Raw genomic sequence first — 22,480 nt, 5'->3', positions numbered from 1 at the left:
TGGACTTATGCTTTCTTGTAATGAGAGTTACTAACTTGTAATAAGAGCCAGCAATGGTCCCAAGTTATTAACTTGTATTTTGATCAAAGGTTTTAGTAACTTAGTAGTTAGATTTTGTTTTTAGCTACCCTACAATTAGAACATGAATAGCTGTGAGACAGAGCATGAAAGCTTCAGAGTACTCACATGGAGAAGAGACTACACATCAGGGCCAAGGACCACAGCCTTTACTAACTGGTATCCTTGTTTTCTTTGTCTCTCTTTAATCCTTTATCCTAGATGTAGTAGTATTCATCTGTCAATAATACTGTAGAAATGATTGAGAGTAAACAGTTTCACTCTAACAATGACAAAAGAAAGCATGCCAAGTTGCAACTTACTTTGATAGCATGAAAATGACATCTACAACCATAAAAACTGAAGGCAACTAATATCATTTAGTAAACATAGAAGTCAAGCACATTAGATGATGGATTTCTATGCAGGCTCTTATATGTCTAGTCTGACTATTTTTAACACTTTTTTTATTGCATTTACAAATTTTCATTGCCAATGCTTCATTAGTCATTTCTTATTTGAACTTTTTGATTGAAATCATTCCTGTTGGGTATTTCATTAGACTGATTTTAACAGTTAACAAGGGTTAATACATCAAAATACCAATAAATACACCTAATCCTCCTAGGTCTACTGGAAGTTCACATGAGGTTTATTGATTATACAAGAAAATATGGAAGATCCCTTATGACTAGAAAAGTTTCAGCAGTGACAACAATATGTTTATCCTATCTATGATATATCAGATAAGAGACATCAGTGAACCTAGATGTACCATGTACATGAACTTTCGCATTAACAATAGGCTCAACAAGCCCAACTACTTTGTCACTCCACCGTTAGCAGTGTCGGGAGACTCGTAGCCCCACGGGTTCTTGCTTGCCCAGTTCCATTGATCACGACACATCTCTTCGATTCCATACTTAGCTCTGCAGTAGTCATTTTTCTATAAGTAATGATTCATAGTTTTATGAAGTTATAAGTCAACAAGCCATAACAATAGTACTAAAACAAACACAACGTAGGAACAACAGCAAGTTAATGAACAAAAGCGCTGCGAGTACATACTTCCAGTTCAGCTCTTTTTCTGCTTTGCTTGTGGATGCAAAAAGGACTTCAGCATCACCAGGTCGCCTTCCGGCGAAAACGAGTGGGATTTTCTGAAACAGTATCAAGTCAAAGACGAATGAGGCCATTATTTCACTAACTTGAAACTTTTGGCTAAAGACAAAAATCAGTAACTTTGGTTCAAACAGGTAACTGGTGCTTCCTCATCTGTCAGGGAATTGTGGTGTGTTGATTGTAGTACCTTTCCAGAAGCCTTCTCAAATGCTGCCACCATTTCCAAAACTGATGTTCCCTTTCCAGTTCCTAGATTGTAAACCTCACAGCCTGCAGTTGCACAACGTTGTTAGACCAAAAGTCAAGTAGATTCTCTCCGAATTTTTCAAAATAAATACAACAATTCTTTAATTTAAAAGAAAATTTAGCGCAATTAACTTGTGTTAGAACTTAGAAGAGATGATTATGCAGCAAGTCTTTCACAAGGGTCATGGTAAATGAATGTTTATTTAAGGAACCAACGAGTACAACAAGCTTAATGGAAGTTGATACCGATCTTTGGGTCCTCAAAAAGCTTCTTTAGTGCGGCAATATGTCCCTCTGCAAGATCAACAACATGTATGTAGTCCCTTACCTGCAGTTATATATAAGATGTCCTTAATAAGAGACACTAGATAAAATTTATTTACATGATAGAAACATCCAAGTAAAACAGTCATATTCTCATAGCCTAAAGGTGAATAGCAAGATTTACCTGAAGTATTATGCAATTTTCTATGTTTGAATAAACAAAATAAAGAAAGATTTAAATAAAGCAAATGGTTCATGAGACAATACCCCAGTGCCATCCTTGGTCAAATAGTCATTTCCGAACACCGTTAGTGCTGGTCTCCTCCCGACAGCAACTTGTTGGACCAAGGGCATCAGATTATTAGGAATTCCTCGAGGATCTTCACCAATGTCTCCGCTCGGATGAGCTCCCACAGGATTGAAGTATCTTAGCAGCATTATCTTCCACTCGCTATCAGCATGATGCATGTCACGACATATATCTTCAATCATAAGCTATAACCATGAAATGAGAAATAATTTGACCACTCATCAAAGCAATACGAGCATTAAATACAAGAATTGTGGCAAAAAAGAATGAAGATACCTTAGTTCGTCCATAGGGGTTCATTGCACTTAAAGAGGACTCTTCTGTGCAAGGCAAATCCTTAGGCCACCCATAGACAGTTGCTGATGATGAAAACACAAGCTGAACATCGAAAACATAAGACAATAAAATAATGTCATGGCAGGGGTGCCTCAAGCCTAAGAAACTAATTAAGACAAAACTTGGATACAAGCCATAGTTAATAATACTGAGCAGATACTGAATACTTAACTTCATCATGCAACACAATAATACTTAATTGACAAGCATTTCATCAGCATATTGTAGTAAACTTCTAATGATGGACTATCATTTGGACTGCTATTGATGATGAAAAGGATCATGTGAATGCACACCTTCTTTGAATTCTGAGTCATTCAAAAGATGAAATCAAACTGCTATATAATTTCGTTGTTGTACTCTTTATGCTTTAACTTATATACTATGCACATATTCATGTGCTTAGCTACATATTAGCAAGAAACAATGGGCTGCAATCATATCTGATAGAATCTTACACTAACAATATCCTGTGCATCCCTCATTCTTCTATGAAATAAAATAAGTGAATATTCAGTCACTACCTTTTTGCATCTGTGAACAGCCATTACTTCCAAAAGAGTAATTGTACCAATGAGGTTGTTCTTATAATAAAGCAAAGGTTTCTGGACACTTTCACCCACAGCTTTTAAACCAGCAAAATGTATAACTGCGTCAAACCTGTTGATAGAATCCATTGTTTCCATTACTGAAGTGTCAATAATAATTGTCATAATTTAGGGGGGAAAATAGACATAAAATTACTGTTACTCAGGAAGATCGATAGAATTCCATAGGTTGTAACTACGATGCAGCTTTTAAAACCAAAACAATCTCAACACAGGAAACCCACAAACCTATGCTAACCATAAAATGCCACTTTGTGAATGCCAACAGATTTGACTTTAAACAGTATTTACAAAAAAAAAAAAAAGGAAATGCATAAATAGAACCAATAACGTTGTTATAAGGCTAAATAAGCAGGTATGCACCTGCAATTACATATGATGATAAAAAATGGTTAAGGCTTACTTTGTCGATGCAAAAACTTCTTCCAATGCCTCTTTATCCCGAATATCAATCTGCACAAGAATTTGCATGTTTAGCAATCAAATCCAATCAAAAACAGATTAGGTAATCTAGTGTATCTATAGACTTTCATCAGAAAAACAAAGTAAAAGGATCCTAAACAAAAATCATGTGAAATTGCCACCTCAAGAAAAGTCAGTTTCTCTTGATTGCAGATTATTGAACATAAATTCTTGGTGAAAATCTATCACATGTATTATCTCTTTGAAACCTTAATTGCTGACGATTAACAAAAGGAAAGACCTTTTATGGTTACCGAAAACAATTAAATATAGTCCTACATGAAAAATTGTAAAAAATGTTCATAATCTTAGGTGGGGAGCTATTAGATTAGTCTTACATGAAAAATTGTAATAAATGTTTATAAGCTTTGACGGGAGCTATTAATATGAGCCATTAAATATTTTGGGGCAGTGGTCGAACCTTAAAAAAGTTAATTTTCTCACCTAGATAAGTTGGTACAATTCGTATCCGAATATATTTGTCTAAAACATAATGTGGCAAAGCCTCCATCGGGATTCATGTGTTGTTGATTAGGATTGATTCTCATATTATAAGTAATACTATATCGAAGTTGATTGGCTCACCTCTAATCCCAAAAACTTGAGCTAGGACAGAATGCAAACTTATATATTTATATCCTTAATTGTATTCTCAACAATACATCACAACATATTCATACGTGTACATGCATGAACAAAGCTCAAGTGATTACATAACTATATATGTTAAACTTGATTGGAATTGACTGTTATTCGAATTCCAAGAAGTCGGTTTCAGGTCAAACAGAATTTTTGTTTCAAAATATACCAGGAGAGTGAAATTTTGGATTGGAGCATTTTGCAAAAGTAGATAAAATATTCGAGGAAAATGAAAAACCTCCCCCAAAGAAGACAACTGCTTCTCACAATCTCGCATATCCTATGTGTTCAAAAACACCAGCTAATTTGATTAAAGAACTCCTGATAAATCAGAGGCGCCAGGAATCCTAATTTCTCCAATTGGTTCATGGATTGAAATCTTAGGACTGCTTTCTATACCCCACATAGTGATGAGCTCACGCCAGCCAAGCAACTAGGAACGATTTTGCTCCAGGATTCACGGAAAGAAAGCAAAATGAAACAGGACGATCAAACAAACACTCAAAGATTATACAGCTCATATCTCCGAAAGAACAACCACATGCATCAACAATCCGCAAACGCAGAACCACACACAGAGCCGAAATTGCTGCAGTTACCTTATGAAAGGTCAAATTTTTGCGGAACTCGCCGGCCAGCTCCGCGACGCGCTGGACGGCGACCTCGGAGGAGTTGTCGAGGTTATCCACCACGACGACGGAGCACCCCTCGAGGAGGAGCTGCAGCACGGTGTGACTGCCGATGTAGCCTGCGCCACCGGTGACCAGGACGCGCCCGGCCGCGGAGAGCCGGAGCTGCATGCTGCGAGATGAGACGCGACAATTTAGGGCTCGAATAAACTGCGATCGAGTGCCAGGCAGATTGGGAACGCGAAGGGAGGGGCGATTGCGGGGCGGTGTTTATACAGGCGATTAGGCGCGGACCGGTTTGGGTGTTTCCCGTCGATATCGATGTGTCCGCATACGAAACTCTCTGGAACTGTCGAGCGGTAATACAACGACCGATACATTTAGCACCTCCTTGCGCTCGTATCCTTAACTGGGCCCCACTCGCAGCTCCAATTACAGCAAAGGTCAGGCGCAGAGGAGCCGCGGCACTCTGGATGTGTCTAGGCACAGCAAGAGTGACCGATTAATGGACGGTTTTTCAGATTTTCATCTCACACACTTGCCATCCAATCAGAAATCCTTTCGGGGCATAACTAAGTTGAAGAAATCAGGTATACCGTTGGTAACCATCATTCTCGTAACCTTCTATTTCGACGTGGAAGGAGGTAGAAGCATGGGCGGTTAGGGAGGCGAGCGCGGTGCGTGTCGCTCGTGGAGGCAAAGGCAGGTGGCTTGCAACGCGCAACGTGGCTGGCTCATGAAGAGCCGTGGGAATCTGATGGCGGATATAACGATACGGTTTGACGTTGGAAGTTCCCAATTTAGTGAGATATCATTAATTAATTGATCAGAATTTTTTAAAATATAAAGCAGATTTGTCCGAGGGACACGTGGCCGCCGGCTAGTTATCGCATGCTAAAGACAGCGTAGCAACACGGAACGAATGCTCCAAATAAGTTGAATTTCACTTGAGATGTATCCGCAACGAATGGTCGACATGGCAATTTTAAATTATTTTTGTTTGAGATTTTACATGTGAACTTAATTCTACTGAAAACGCATAGTTATAATTCCGAATCAACTCTTAAGTTTGATCAAAGGCAAAGCACCAGCGTAATAGAAGATGTACAAGGAAACAGTATGGTTTTGTGTTCCTTTGCTATAACTTCAACACCTATACAACAAAAAGCATCTCTCTAACAATAAGAATTATGAATCGATATGGCAATTCAACTTCACATTCCATTCTGAATTCCACGCTACAGCAAAACTTGATTACAGTTGTAGAGGCAGGGAAAATTCTGCATTACTAACAGATCATGGCTCCTGAACCTTTACTGTCTGAAGCTGTCGCAGTAGGTTTTATTTCTGTTAGTGTTGAAATTATACTCGAAGCAAGAATCAATTACTGAACTAGACTTACCCTGTTCACGAGCAAATCCACTTGTTCTCGGTACATCTCCTTCAGGTCGATGATATCAGCGCGGAGTTCCTCCAACTGTTGAAAGGTTCGAGATCAAAATCATTTATGTCAAAATCAACTTATTTGAATTGAGAAAGCTTGTTCTTCTGAAACATGGAATGTGAAACACTCATACTCGTGCTAAAGAAAATAAATTCAGAAATATTTTCCACTTAACCTAGGGAAATTTTGAGGTTGTAATTTTGAAGAAGGTGATTGAGGGTGCATACCTCTTCATCACGTTCACCCATAAGTTCCAGTGCCGCTGAGTGCCTTCGCCGCAGGGCTTCTAACTCTGCTCTTAACCCAGGTAAAGTTGCTGCTTCTGCTCTCAGCTTTTCGCACTGCTTACGACAGCGATCCATCATTGTTATCAGGAATACGCAATAGAAAAATTCATTATGTGATTTAAAATACTAGCACTGTGGAAGACAACCTGCTCTGTCATTTTGACTAGTTCTTCAGCAAGAGAATCGCGAATAGCTTCCAACGAAGCCTACAAACATGATCCAAGCATAGATTAAATAGGTCCATAAGGAATTGAGAAAGAGTCACCAATATGTTGAACATGAAAGAGAAGGAACCAGAAATATAATTTTTTTAAAAAAACCACAAACTATACCCATCTACAACAAGGCAAGAGAATAGTAAAATCAAGGACGAGCATTTCAAACATGCAATATTAATGCACTGTTTTTTTTTATGGTTTCGAAGCTCCATATAAATATCTATGTTCTGAACTGACTATTATGAAAGACAATCCTTATATTTCTCAATGATATTGCAGATAATCATAATGATTTCCTAATGCCACAATATTATACCCTAGCACACTGTCAGTGTATAAAATACATCTAACTAGGCATCAGGAGAAGTAGCAAATAACACCAGAACACAAATGTGGATGCCAAAGAAATTTGTATTTTAGCTGCTAATGTTCATTTGTCGACAGACATGTAATTGTATGAGAGGCCCACTGCATCAAAACTCTTTGAAGTATGAAATTTAATAAGCATAGAAATTAACTCTTTACAAGAGGAATATCTACTATTACCGACCAGTGCCAGAATTGTCATACCAAGCGTGAAATATATGATGCAATTTCCCCATCCTTATGACGCAATGATGCTTCGTATGTACTTTGTGTCATGCTCTTCAGAAAATATGGAGAAACTGTTGCTTCCCCAGATTGTCGCCTCTCTGAAAAAGGGTTATCTGATGAGTCCAAGGATGCTTGCAAGAAAAAGCTTTCTTCCATGCTACCAGAACTCCCAGCACTTGAAAGGTTCCTAACTGATAAGCTTTCTGTGAAGTACCAATAGAATGAAGAAGATTTAAACAATTGTTATATAGAAGTAAGAAGTTTTAAGTTTAAAACAATTGAGCACCAAAAAAGAAAAGACAATAGTAGATTTACTGGTTGTATTTTGATTTGCAACTGCAGTAGATTCACGAGAAACACTTTTTTCCAGTTCATCTTTGGCAGCTCTTACCCTTTCAAGCTCCTGCCAAAATCCAAACATCGAAATGAATAGGTGAAGTGATTGCCAAGAAGACATACTGAAAGATTTATCATGCCAAGCCTGAGTTCTTCAAGTGCAGACTTCCAGTAAGGTAAAGGCAATCAGTTTTATAATATGTTAACAAATACTTGTTTAGTTAATTAAAATGCAAGTGGCCAAGAGATTTGTAATACTGGTGAATTAAAACAATAAAAAGAAGCGACAAATACGGAAAGGATGGTAAATAGATGGTTGAGATGACATGCGTCTGTGAAGAGCATCTCAACAAACTCTGCCAAAACTTGAAAGAGTTAAAAACAATGGTTAAGTGTAATTACTTAGCACAAACCACTCCGCATGGATATAGTATAAGCATCAAAGTCATAAGATATATGGGCATATCCACACATCATCATCATTTAGTCCCAACAATTTGGGGTAGGTTAAGTGGATGTTATTCCTCAATTGAACTTACTGCAATACTATTTCACTGCTAATATTCAAATCAAGTTGCCTTTGGCTCACAATTTGACCAACCAACCAAACAGTGGAATGTATTGAGACACTAGAATGGGAACCAAGTTGTCTTCTTTGTTTGTGCTGTTCGTCCAAAATGAGCAAAGGTGCCTTCTGCCTCCAGCACGAGGTGGAATGCATACGACAATAAGATCCCTCCTCAGTATTTCTTATCCTCATTCCTCCTCCTTGGTTCTACCTCCACTGTGTCTATACACCAGCATGATCTCATTTTACCCCAGCTTTGAACAAGACTTTAAACCTTCCTCTAATCTCGCTTTATCCTATCCACCTTCCCCTCTAATCCAATCAACTATGTGTCCGTCTTAGCATTTTCATTTTTGCTAAATTAATTTTTTGTGCAGATTGTTGGCATTCACATGTAAGGTATGTAACTAAATAGAGGCAATTTATATAATTGTTAGAAAATGCAAAAACTGAAAAAGTTGCATTTGTTCATTCAGAGTGTCATTATCTTTTGTTATTGTTTAAAAACAGTAGTAACCTTGCTGATAAAATGAGAGAAAATAGATTGAGATAGCACAAACATAATCAATGATGATCACTAGATTCTATGATTAGAGGAGTTGATATATGTTAGAGTGCAATGTGCAAGGGGTAGATGGAAATCAAATAACATTAATGCATTAAATGTTTTAATTGATTTGAATATTCTTGGGAAATCAAGGAACAGGGTTCAATGGAATGGAGGGATAAGATTTATGTAACCAGCCAAAAAGAAGAGGCATGGCATCACAATGATGGCGTTTAAAAATCAGCAGTAAAATTTTAAGCATAGCCATATGAGAATACACTGGATACATGATCATTTAAAAAAATTGTCTATCTTGACATCCAACTTACTTGATTCATAGTGAAGGGAAACTATGATAGTAGACCACAATACAAATTACCTTTTCCAGAAGTTCTCTGTGAACCACCTCATCTTGTAACTCCCTTTTGTGTTTACTTCTAATCTCCTTGAGTTCTACTTCAAACTGCTTGGCACGACCCTCTTGTGTAGCAGCTTCTTCCATTGCTGCTAGATATTCTTGTCTGCTTTCAGATGCCCTTTGCCTTTCCTTTTCAAGTGACCTACTCAGTTGTGTCTGCTCTGTTCTGATACAAGCAATCTGAACATTTAGCATAATAATTAGTAATCTGCTCGAATTCATTTACTGATAAAAAAATGAAAGAATAAAAGTGTCAAAAAAGGTATAATAAAATAAAAATGTTGCCAAACCTGAGCCTCAAGAACAGTAATCCGAGATAAGTTTTAAGACAGACGTTCATTTAGGGTTCGTTCCTTTTCTTCTGCGGCAGCAGCTTTGGCTTCTGCCTCCTGTGAATTATAACCAGGAACCTCAGTAAACTCCACTGCTGTATTAGTCTATCAGGCAAATAATCTCAGTAACCTTCACTCCATTCAAAAATCTGAAAGGCATCTAAAAAGCACCGGCATAAAGGTTTGACTATTTCAATTGGTTTTGATGTCTAGAAGGAGAAACAAGACCTAGTAAGATATCCAACAAATATCACTTATGAGTTTCTACATGTTTGCAAAGTTCTTAAAATTTATATTTCAGATCAAAAATGTAATGTTCTTATCCTCTCCGATTCTGTTAGTACAATCCCATTGTAGGCGATCCTTAAAAAGCATAGGGGAGATTCACATTGTGTAGTAGAGAAAAACATGAAGAAAACAAACAAGCAAGCAGGAGAATTCCATAGAAATAAACCTGCATAGCTTCAATCTGCCTTAGAAGTGGTCGTGTTGACTCAGGAACTTGAGTGATCATTTCAGTGTAGCGGAGTTCACTATCCTGGAGATACACCAAGATAAAATCAATAATTCTCAGAAATAGAACTGACTAGCGTTTTTGAAGATCATCCATATCCCTTCTTAGCATTTCTTCTCTAAATGCTGCCTGTAATAATTAAGTAAAAAAATAAAGAAAAGAAAAGAAAAAGTATGGAAAATCCATGATAAAAAGTATTGCAAGTTAAACGGGTAAATCTATGAATCTGTCAAAAAATAAATAGAATGAAAAATTTTAAATTTGAATTATAGTTTTAACGGATAAAGTTAAAAATTTTAAGTTTCGATTACGATTTAGACAGATCATACCCATTGATTCATTAAGTTTTTTATTTTAATTTTAAATTAAAAAAATTCAACCTAGGGATCAACTCAAATTCGTCACGGATCGATCCACGTGGATTGCTTGCTTAAGTCGACCCATCTGAACCCATCGGGCCATCTGAATCCATCGGTCAATAAAATTTCAAACTCGGACGGACATGGCTCTACTCGAGCCTCGGCGCAAGTCATTTGAGCTTCCGTTGTCGTAGGCGCGTCGGATGGATCTAAGATCGTTACGCTTTGTTTGGGAGGAGGTGAGGGAAGGGAAAGGAAAGGTAAATAAGGGGAAAGGAACTTTGAAACTTGTTTGGAAAGGAATGAGGGAAGAGGAGGGAAGGATAAGTTTTAACTTTTCTTACTCATAAAAAGGAGATTTTCTTACACTTTCTTTTTCTTTTTCATCGAAATCTCTGATCGTTATTAGGTAATTATAATTTTATTCTTTTTTATTCAGTAAATTCGTAGGCTAATCAATTTTTTATTGCGAATATATTCATCGCTTTAAATCACTATCACATGTTGTAACAATATAACATTGGTGATGTTTCATGGAAAATTATAAAATAAAAAAATTAGTAGAATAATATCTTCTCAAAACAATGTGTCAAAGCTTTCACATTGAACACGTAGTTCACTTAAAGTACGTAAATTAAATTTATGAATATAATCTATTAATTCATAGAATAGAGTAATAATGAATGATATGATGAACTTTTTTAATAAACTTTTCTTAAAAAATTAATTTTTTATTTAAAAAATAATTACTTTATATTTATAAAATAAAATATTAATATTATAAAAATTAAATCATTATTAATTTTAAAAAAATATTTTTATAATTTTATATATTTAATTTTTATAATTTTTTTTTCAAAGAAAATAACATATTAATTATTAAATTAATGAATCATCTGTTCCGCCCAAACAATTGAAGCGTCAGGAGTTAGGAAGCGCTCGGGTCACTCCCATCCAAACAGAGCGTTAGGAGTTAGGAGGCACTCGGTGTTGGTCGCCCACCATGTTGCCTCCGCTGCCTGCTTATCAGCTTCTGCGGTCGCCCGTGTGCACTCGCTTCGGTCATATTGGCTCCTCCTACTGCCCTCGCTGCCTGGTACGCAGGGTTTATTGTCTTCCATCAATAACTTGTCGGCTTGCTAAAAAATCTCGCCTTGTTGCTGCTTCCGGCTTTATTGAGTTTGATTTCTCGAGGAGGAGAAAGATTTCTCTCTCTCTCTTTGATCGAACCATTTTTTCTCAGAAGAACCCTAGATCGGACGGAGTCATCTAATTCCAACCTTTTAAAATTTGTGCATGCAATTGGATCAGCGCAAGGAAACATTCGGGACAACTAACAGAGATTTAAGCAGACTGGGCGGCGATATCATGTTCGATTTTCCCCCAATTATTCGCCAATTTCAATTGATAGTGTACTTTGGTTTCAACTAAAATCGGGTTGAAAAAGTTGAATCTAAAGTGTGACTGATACAGTGATTCATCTTTGTGTGATGGCTGTATATGCTCAAAATCCCACTCTTTAGGAGACGGATTGGTGTTGTTTAGGAATTTACAAATATATATATAGCCTCTCATTTGTTGTGTTGTAGACCCTTAGAAGGTCATCAAAGGAGTGGAGGAAAATGAAGACCAAGCAATGGAGAACAGAGTCACGTGTTTGTTTTTGCAAATTATATTTATCTTTTTCAAGGTCTTACGTGATGATCTTGGGTAGAGAAATTTTCTCCAACATATTATTCTTTGATTATATGGCCTTCTTCTTCTCCTCCTCCTCCTCCTTTTGAATGTTAATGTTTCAGATTTTCACAGCTATATAGATAATATCTACCATCTTGGTGTATTTACATGTATTTCTTTCTCATTACGATGGAAGTAAAACTTGCATTTATAGGCTTTATGTCTAATTCAGATATCATCCAATTTTCCAAATGACATTGTTTTACAATTCCCTTATGAAGTTGTGTTTGTTTGTAGGACTGTCGGACTCTCTTCGAACCGTGGAAACATCTTTCCTTAATCAATCACACAACAAGGAGAATGCATCAAGTGATCTGCTTGGTTTCCTACCACAACAACGAGAATGCATCAAGTGATCAACATTATGCAGGTTTTACTTCAAACTAGTTATGACAGTTTTGAGGTTGTTCTGTTCATGACTTTGAATTTATTTTATTTAATTTTTTTGACATGCTACTGACCTCCACATGATTCTAATTTACTATGAAGTATGAACACACACCTTAAAGATGAACCAGATAGTAGCGAAATTGTACTAAAAATATGAAACCTTGCTCATTCTATATTGTAGCTGGTTTTTGACACCTTTTATTTGTCTGATGTATTATTTATTGATATAGACTATCTTACTAATTGAGGTTCTACATGAATAAAAAAATATTTGTTAATGCATATCTGATTTTGGGTTCATAAGAAGGACGAGTGTATTTGTACGAGAGCACTTGTCAAAGACTTACTTCCTCCAAGATCTAAATACTTTGATGTCTGTTTAGATCTTTTATTATAGGAAATTTTATTAGTTATTTGACATATTGTTTGTAATTTTTTGGATAATTTATTACTATGTAATTATTTGACATATATGTTATATCATTGGGAAAAAAGGGACCTAGTTGAAAATTTAAAAGTTTATTAGACCTTTTTGTAAAAGTGTCAAAAAAAGAAAAAAAAACCCAGCCGAAACATTCTTTTCCGTGGCTGACCCTTGCTTCTCCCTTCCCTTTTTTATGTTTGCCATAACCCTAGATTTGGGAAAACGACATTAGACACCCTCAAACCCGCCGTCACACGTCGTGGTCGTTGGACGCCCTTGTAGCTAGCGCCACCGTCGTCACGCTACCATCATCACGTCACCAACGCTTCTATTGAGGTGGAGTTTTCTTGCTTGATTCCTTCACCTTCGTGCATGATTAACGTACACCATTAGGTGTAGCTCCCCTTCAAGGAAATATATGTTGTACTTGCTGGGCTAAATTACTTAAGTAATGCTTCTACTTACGTTTGATTTTGATTTCAATCCACAGCATCTTTCCGCTGTATTAGGATTTATTTCCAATGTTGATTACTGTTGCAAGTCATCTTAGGGTTTATGATAATAAGTAAATAATGGTTCCAGTATATGTTAGAAATATTAAAAAAAATTGCAAGCTTCTATATATCTCAATTTGTTTAATCTTGCTATTTATATTTGCTTGTCCTGTTCCATATCTTATTCGTTGTTACTCTTGTAAAATTTGATAACCAAACAAGAAAAAAAAATGGATAACCTTAAACGATAACTTGAATTATTATGAAAAATAAAGTGTTGATTATTATCATAAATCAATTATGTCAATATAGTCTTCTAATTGGGAATATATATATATATATATATATATATATATATATATATATATATATATATATATATATATATATATATATATATATGAGAGTGCTTCGGCTTGATATTTGTAAGAAATTACATTACTTCTCAACCAAGTTAATAAAGAAATGAGGATAATCCTTATGTCATCGAACTTGATTATAAAGATATGAGATTTTTGTTATGCTAGGTTGATAATAAAATAACTCTCTATAAATGAAGGGCATGTGCTCCGTACTTTAAAAAGAGATTTTTTGAGGTATTTTGGCGTGTTCATTGGTTTCGGCCAAATTGAGAAAAAATTTTCTCATTGGGATGGATTGCAGGTCGTTCATCCTATTTTCATGTGAGATATTTTTCGGGTGAATTGCGGGTCGTTTACCCCATCTATGTATGTATAGATACATACTTACGATGTCATTTTGTTACGGGTGAATTGCAGGTGGTTCACTCTGTTGTACGATGCATCATTTTCAAGTGGATTGCAGGTCGTTCAGTTTGAGATTGTTCATTTATATATGATGTGTTTGTGTTAGGTGAAGTGCAGGTCGTTCACCTTTACTGAAACGACACCTTCTGGACGAGTAGATTGTATATGGTACTCACTCAAGAAAACATATTGAGGGGCCGAATAAAATAAGATAATAAGGAGATCTAATGATATCAATTAAGAAAGGAATAAAAGACGCATGACCTATAAAAGAGAAACATTATATGATGGTGTTGCCTCTTGAAAAATGTTTTAATATTTTCATGCATGTCTTGTGTATCTCCACTTTGCATATTTGTGCTCACTTTCCTTTTGCTTTGACCTCCAGATTTGTAGATTTGGGACGATTTTCGAGGTTTGATCAATAAAGTTAGAGATTGTTCAGGGATACTCAACGATAGTTATGGAGACAGTTTCTACAGAGTCTATTAAATTTATTACATTTACATAGTTGGTTACTTATACATTTTAATGTTTTGGCATTGTTTGTTTCATTATTTACACGAGGTTGGTGGTCATTCATGTCATGGTATCATAGAGTCAAATTTTGGGGTCAAACATTGTCCACGTCATTGAATAAAGTATTGCATAACTATGTTTGTACAACTTGTATATCCTTGTTGGGTATTATTTAGGGATTTTGATGCAGGAATGAATATTGTCCGAGCAAGGAGGCTAACTTTCATATATGCATGGAAGTCTTCAGGTCATGACAATATATATTTGCCAAACAGATGAGAGTTCGGTGAATTGTCATTGCCAATTGCACAAGTGGAGTTAGAAGTGATTTTCAATGCACTGATCGATAAGTTAGGAGTGATTTTCATTATTGACATTTGACTTGTGAAGGTTAGGCTCCAAGACGTGATACGCAAGTTGTGGAAATGGAGGATGTATCCAGTCTATTTGATATTGACACGATTTGAATTAGTATGACAACTTCAATTTAATCCCGCTTATATTCTCAACAATTTATTTCACTTGTTAAGGCACTGTTATTATTATTATTAACTTAGTTTTATTGGTTATCAATTTAAGTAAAAATTTCTTTTACACACTTTTTAAGGTAAAATTATCATATCATATAGGAGTTTTAGATGGATGCGAAAATAAAATTTTTCATATTATTTCACTTGATGTTTACGGTTGATTGATAATCACCTTTAAAATCTAGGTAAAATTTTAAAGCCTTGGACTTTTAAAGAGTAGAAAAATTGTTATGAATTTAAGGTGGGCTTTGTCTCAGTTTAATTCACAATTAATTGGTTATGGAAGCTAATTCAACGCTACAAGAAAAGTCGTTAGACTCCGCAACACAACACGGAGGATAGATCTAATGAAGGCTGCTGTATATCTTTGTCTCCTACTGTATATCTTTGTCTCAGATTGCCTTTCTACCGTCACAATAAGGATTTCGTCTCTCTCTGGAACATGGCAAGCCCCAGCTTGAAGTCTACTAGTAAAGTCTTCCATATAACGCCAATAGGATTTCGTCTCTTCTGCAGAGAGCTCACTTCGCCGGCCGATTGCATGCTGACGGTTCATCTCTCTGTAGAAAATTGAAAGCGAGCATATATACATTCAAAGGGATATGTAATATATGAAGTCTACTAGTTAGTCAAGTCTTCATGGATCAGTCTTAAGATTTGTTTTTTTAATTATGAGAAGACGGCAAAGAAGATATAATGCCGGCGGAATTAACAAATTGTGGCCAATATTAGGCTTGGATATGCTGGGTGTTGGATATGCTGACAAGTGGACTAACTCTATCAGATATAATGCCGGCCGAATTAACAAATTGTGGCCACTATTGGCCAAATTGTGGCCAATAGTAGAAAATACTGGGTGTTGGATATGCTGACAAGTGGACTAACTCTATCAGAATTATATTCTCTATTTAATACTTGGATTTCCACAAAAAAGATATATAGATTGAGATGAGCCCTATATATTAAACAAGAGGCTATTACAATCCCCCATCAAGGAAAGAAGCAAGTAGTTTACCAAATTCGAGAAAGACTATGCCTCTGCACTCGTTTTACTATTCTTTGATCCTCTGTGGGCTTATGAGCCTTGCTTTTTCTTTCAAAGAAGCAGCCGTAGCAACACCTACAAGAGGCTGCTCCGAAGTGGAGCGGGACGCCCTGCTCGCCTTCAAAGCCAACGTCAAAGATCCTTCCCACCGTTTGGCATCCTGGTCTCCACGAATAGACTGCTGCAAATGGAGTGGCGTCGTATGCAAGACCGACAACGAAAGTTTGTTCGAAGGCCAGCATGTTGTGGAGCTCAACCTTCAAAATCCAAACGTTGATAATGAGCAAACTTTCCATACGGTTCTGCGAGGTGAGATACTGAGTCCTTCTTTGTTGAACTTGACTCGGTTGGAGCGGTTGAATCTAAGTGGGAATGACTTCGAAGGTGCTCCAATCCCACATTTTATTGGTTCTTTTAAGAAGCTCAAGTATCTTGAGCTTTATTGGTCCAACTTTACTGGAGTTATTCCTTCTCAACTGGGCAATCTGTCGAGCCTTTATCATCTGGGGCTGCACTCAGGATGGCCAGCGACTCCAATTGCCCATCGTTTGGATTGGCTCTCAGGGCTCTCTTCTTTGAGGTACCTCGACCTTTCCTATGTGAATCTCAGTGCTGTCTCTCAAAATTGGTTGTCGGAGGTCAACATGGTTCCTTCCCTGCGAGAATTATATTTGTATGGCTGTTATCTTAATCACATCCCCTCTTCATTTAATTCTCATCTCAATCTCACTTCTCTCGAAATTCTTAAACTCAAAGCCAATAGCTTCTCCTCCTCCTCCTCCTTGCCCAACTGGCTGTGGCGACTCACTAATCTCTCATCCCTTACAATTGATGCTTCAGGACTGATACCTACTAGAATCAGTAACCTAACTAGACTAATTCATCTTGATATTTCTGGCAACATATCTAGTCCCCTACCTGTTGAAATCTGGAGTCTGAATCATCTAATACGACTTGACCTTGGCTTCAATGAAATGCTAACGGGTCCTATACCCGTAGAAATTGCAAATTTAAGTAGTCTACAATCATTATTTCTTTTTATGTGCTCACTTGATGGTCAAATACCTTCTGAAATTGGGAACTTGACTAATCTAATAAGTCTTGATCTTTCTTTTAATTCACTTTCGGGTCTCATACCTTCTGAAATTGGGAACTTGAGTAGTCTAACAACACTCAACCTTGCTAGTAATTCACTTTCGGGTCCCATACCTATTGAGATTTGGAAACTTTCCAAGTTACAGGATCTAGCTCTCTCTCATAACTCTTTAGTGAGTGCCCTCTCCGAACACCATCTTGCAAACCTAACCAACTTAAAGAGTTTAGCTTTAGGGGAAAACTCTCGAATTACCATTTCATTAGACTATGACTGGGTCCCTTCTTTTCAACTAGAATTGATTGACTTGACCTCTTGTATAATGGGTCCTAGGTTTCCACAATGGCTTCACTCACAGAAATCCATGTATGAGTTGAGTTTGTCCAATACAAGCATTAATGGCATCCTACCTCATTGGTTTTGGAATTCATCTTCTTCCACCTTTCGGGTTATTGATCTCTCTCATAATAACCTTAGGGGCACTCTGCCGTCATCCTCCATAGAGAGGATGTCAAGCCTTCTAGTTTTGATTCTAAATTCTAATAAACTAGAAGGACTTGTTCCTCGTTGGCCACCTCAAATCTGGCTCCTAGACCTATCTTTTAATGATTTTTCAGGCCCTATACCATCAGAAATTTCACAACAAATAGGAAATAACTTCATGCTTCCAAGCAACTTAATCCTTTCGAACAATCACATCAATGGGAGCATACCATCTGTCATTTGTAAATCCGAGCAATTGAGCAGTTTGGATTTATCCTATAACAAATTATCTGGAGAGATACCCAAGTGCTGGCAAGAGGCAAATACTAATCTTTACTTTATTCACTTGGGAAACAATAAGTTCACTGGTGAAATTCCTAGCTCCATTGGAAACTTGATTGGATTGGAATCTTTGCATTTGGACAACAATGATCTCGGTGGGCAACTTCCATTGTCATTGCAAAATTGCACAGAACTACAGGTCATTGATCTCGCAGGCAACAACTTTCTAGGAAGTATACCTATGTGGATTGGACAAAGTTTACAACGATTGACTGTTCTCGTATTACGGTCAAATATATTTTCTGGCATTATTCCTTCAAACCTTGGAGAATTGAGCAATCTTCAAATTCTTGACCTTGCCAATAACAATTTAAGAGGGTCTATACAATATTCCTTTGGCAATTTCAGTGCAATAAGATTGACATCAAGAGTAATGGATGACCCAATTTCAATTGGAGCAATAGCAGGATTTATTGAATTTGGAGAAAGTGATAGCGTATCAATAGTTACAAAGGGATATGAATATGTGTTTTCATCTATTCTCTATTTGGTGAAGCTTATTAATCTTTCAAACAATAGCCTTACAGGCGAGTTTCCTACAACATTAGGATCTCTTGCAGGACTTCAAACTTTGAATCTGTCAAGGAACTTTTTAAGAGGCAAAATTCCGTATACTATTGGTGAAATGAAGTCGTTGGAAACTTTGGATTTGTCATTCAACAACTTATCGGGTGTTATTCCTCAAGATTTGTCAAGATTGATGGCTTTGAACCATTTAAACCTTTCTTACAATAATTTATCAGGGGATATTCCTTCCGGGTATCAACTTCAAACACTTCAAGATGCTTCCATTTATATAGGCAATGCTCATCTTTGTGGGCCTTTGATTAACAAGAGTTGCTCTAATGATGTCGGCAATAATGTGACAAAGGAAGAGTTGCAAAAGAGTAAATCACAAATATTTCTATCAATGTACTTTGGTACCTCACTTGGATATGTGATTGGATTATGGAGTGTGTTTATAATCCTATTATCCAAACAAAATTGGAGGAATGTATATTTTTATTTGATCGACAGAGTCTTTGACAGAGTTCATGTACCATTATATTGGAGAAGGTAGGGTAGCTAAATAATGTTTAGATAAACTGTGGGATAAAATCAAAGTTGATATCAATGTAACTTTCAGATATTTGATCTTCTGTAACATAGCTCTATTATGTGTTAATAAAGCTCTATTATGTTTTAATAATATTTAAGTAAATTCTGATATAAATAAAACTTGGTTGGTATCAGTGTAACTAGATCTCATTTGTTATAATGAACCTTAATGCCAATATTCAAGAGGCAGTTTTAAAAACTACCATGATCAATCTCACGTGAACATAAATATCGTCTTTATTGATATTTAAACTCGGATTCTCTTGCTTATTTCCCTAAGACTTGTGTTACACTTGATCTGTGGACTCGTGGATGCGTAGGCAAAACATCCAACACACTCATCGTTAATCACCTCTTTTGGTGCTAATTAATTATAATCCTCCCAACAACTAAAACGAGAAGTATTATTAATTATCTGCTACATTATGGTTTCAATCGTTTGATTTAATCATTAATGGTGCATTTGGTCGATACGAATATATAGTTTCTCTATTTCATATGAATTTAAATAAAATAATTATTTCTATAATTAGTTATAGAAAGAATTAATTATAAAACTTAAAAAAAAAACCCTTACAATGTTGAATACGGTGTCTAATGTGAGCATTGATGTTGTTCTAAGCTAAGAAAGACGGTCAATTATATTACTTTTTGAGTGAGAAATTAAATATGCATGTTAATTATTACGATAAGGAACTTTCTTTTTGCTATTTTTGTGCTCAAGATCAATAATTCATAATTTATTAAATATCAATAATTCTAACATCCTTTTTATTTATGTACCACTTAAAGTAATAAAAAAAATGATAATCCTAGTTAGTTCCTGACTAACTCTCTGGGGTGACTGATCCGGTCCCACGGAAGTTTTCCACTGGCCATCAGGGTAAATCAGGAAGCGCACGCAGCGGCCAACCCAGACGCCCAGTATCCTTTGATTGCGGTCCCCATTTGGAGAAAAATTTCTACAAATATACCGTAGTTAGAGATCGAACTGCGGATGCCTGAGTCACTTAAAGTAATAAAATATCTACGTAAGATGGATTTTTCAATGCTAAATTAATATCTAAGCAAAGGATATCGACCGTTTGAATTAGTAATATTGACTTGTGAAGATTAGACTCCACAACGTGGTACGCAAGGTAGAAGAAAAGTATAGATTAGATTCCACAATATTTAATCCAAGCGCATGTTAAACACGGCATAATTGATTTAATTACGGGTACTAACAATCTCCTCCGTCACGTAAATCAATATCTCTTTACGTTGAGATTGCTTTGTGCAATCTTAGTGAGGATGTTATATGTCGTGTCCTTCTTTCATAATTCATGGTCAAGTCCATTTAGTATCTTTATTAATTACATAATTGTCATCGATGTTGATTTGACGATCTCGAATCCAATCTATTTGATATCCACGGTTTGAATTAGTAAAATTTAGTATGACAACTTTACTCAATACCATTATATTCTTAACAATTTCTTTCACATGGTAAGGCACTATTATTATTATTATTATTATCATTAACTATTGTCAAAACATCTTTTACATACTTTTTCAAATAAAATTATCTTTTCAGATAGGAGTTTTAATTATAGATGCGAAAGTAAAAATTTTATCTTTAAAAGGATATCATTTGTTATACTTGAAATAATTAAAAATGACTTAGTTATAAATTCTAAAATTTATTGGACCTTTATGCAAAAAGACAAATAAAGGGGGACTTTTTCTCGTTTTTTTTCCTTTAAAATGTCTCTAACCCTAAATCCTAATCTCCCCAAAAAATGATCTCACCCTCAAACTCCTCACACCGCCGCCGTCGTTGCGTTGCTCCCTGTCGTCGTCACCACTACCGTCGCCATCCTTGCTCTCTATCGTCGCCGCCGTCCTTATTCCTTGTTGTCGTCGTTGTCACCATTGTACGTTGTCACAACACTGCTAATATTTCACAGTATCAAGCACGAGTGGATATTTAATTAAGGTGGAGGTTCTTGCTTAGATCTCTTTCGATTTCCTTTCATGCATGATTAAACAGTTGAATCCCTTTTTGCTTGATCTTTTATTGATTCAAAACTCAATCGCATCCAAGAATTTTTTAGCTTTATTCGATTGCTAGTTTCGCTCAGAGTATATATGATATAAATCAAGTATATGTAACGTATAAAATATTATCAATTTTATTTGGATTTTCATACACGGGAAGTAAAATTCATTTATTTTTTGTTGTTCTTATAAAAAAGTTATTTCATTTACAAGTTATTGTATAAGTCACCGTAAGGATACTTCCTTATGATAATAAATAAATAAAAGATATTCAATCTATTAGCAAATATTAATAGATGACATGTTTCTTTGGTTATCCATATGGTTGATTTTTTTTATCATGCATATTGCTTGCCTTTTCTTATGGTATCTATGATTTTTTTTCTAAGAATTAATAATGAAAAAAAGGATAATATGAGTTATGATGAGAAAATAAGAGGGGAATGAATTTAATATATTATATTCCTACAGTTCTTATAACTATATTAGAGAATTTTAGCTCAACGCTCATAGGAAGTATATGACTTCTCAACCAACTAAATTGAGAAGTTAATATACTTCTCATGTCTTAGAACTCAATTCTAATTGTTATAAAAAAATATGAGATTAATTATATAAAAGTAATGAAGGAAATAACTCTATAGATATAGAACTCTTTACTCTACAATTTGAAAGAACTTTTGAATTTTTTTGCGTGTGCCTAAATTTCGAACAAATTGAGATAAAATTTTTCTCACAGATGGATTTCAAGTCGTTCACCCTATTCTTATGTGAGGCATCTCACGGAATGGATTGCAGGTCGTCCATCCTATTTTCATGTGAGATATTTTTCAGGTGAATTGCGGGTCGTTCACATGAGCTATGTATGTATAGATGCATACTTACGATGCAATTTCGTTACAGGTGGATTGCAGGTCATTCACTCTGTTATACGATGCATCTCTTTTAAGTGGGTTGCGAGTCGCTCACTTTAATATTTTGTTTCATTTATACGTGATGTGTTTGTATTAGGGGAAAGACAGGTTGTTCACCTTTACTTAAACAACACCTTCTGGACAAGTATATTGTATGTTGTTCACCCACTCAATAAATCATATTAAGTTGTCGAATAACATAAGAAAATAATGAGAATTTATGATATTAATTAAGAAGGGAATAAAAGACAAATGACATGAAAAAAAAGATAAATGATAAATGATGTTATTACCTTTTAATACTATTTTTCATG

General features: G+C 35.8%; 2 protein-coding genes, 1 long non-coding RNA gene and 1 pseudogene across 3 annotated transcripts; 2 read left to right on the top strand and 2 right to left on the bottom strand.

Annotated features, from left to right (window-relative positions):
• Positions 1-611: 611 nt before the first annotated feature.
• Positions 612-4,991, bottom strand: LOC141818177 (UDP-glucose 4-epimerase GEPI48-like). Its single transcript, XM_074705726.1, has 9 exons — positions 4,644-4,991; positions 3,347-3,396; positions 2,860-2,995; positions 2,276-2,377; positions 1,957-2,184; positions 1,672-1,753; positions 1,367-1,449; positions 1,126-1,217; positions 612-986 (listed from the first exon to the last, which is right to left on the bottom strand). Exons 1-9 carry the CDS (start codon positions 4,842-4,844, stop codon positions 878-880), a joined length of 1,083 nt encoding a protein of 360 aa, XP_074561827.1. The 5' UTR covers positions 4,845-4,991; the 3' UTR covers positions 612-877.
• A 785-nt stretch (positions 4,992-5,776) lies between these two features.
• Positions 5,777-10,042, bottom strand: LOC141818178 (golgin candidate 5-like; annotated as a pseudogene).
• A 1,188-nt stretch (positions 10,043-11,230) lies between these two features.
• LOC141818176 (uncharacterized) lies at positions 11,231-14,777 on the top strand. Its single transcript, XR_012600922.1, has 3 exons — positions 11,231-11,386; positions 12,265-12,397; positions 14,491-14,777. It is a non-coding gene; the product is annotated as an uncharacterized LOC141818176 (long non-coding RNA).
• Positions 14,778-16,183: 1,406 nt separating this feature from the next.
• LOC141818175 (receptor-like protein EIX2) lies at positions 16,184-19,249 on the top strand. The gene is made up of 2 exons (XM_074705725.1): positions 16,184-18,785; positions 18,858-19,249. The coding sequence occupies exons 1-2, from the start codon at positions 16,184-16,186 to the stop codon at positions 19,172-19,174; spliced, it is 2,919 nt and encodes a 972-aa protein (XP_074561826.1). The 3' UTR covers positions 19,175-19,249.
• Positions 19,250-22,480: the final 3,231 nt, after the last annotated feature.

This window comes from Curcuma longa, unplaced genomic scaffold, assembly GCF_044706935.1.
Source record: "Curcuma longa cultivar G26 ecotype Majalengka, Jawa Barat unplaced genomic scaffold, ITB_CL_G26_1.1 contig_23623, whole genome shotgun sequence".
In the NCBI taxonomy this organism is placed as follows: domain Eukaryota; kingdom Viridiplantae; phylum Streptophyta; class Magnoliopsida; order Zingiberales; family Zingiberaceae; genus Curcuma; species Curcuma longa.
The sequence above is the reverse complement of the archived record's forward strand: the minus strand, read 5'-3'. Positions and strand labels throughout refer to the sequence as shown.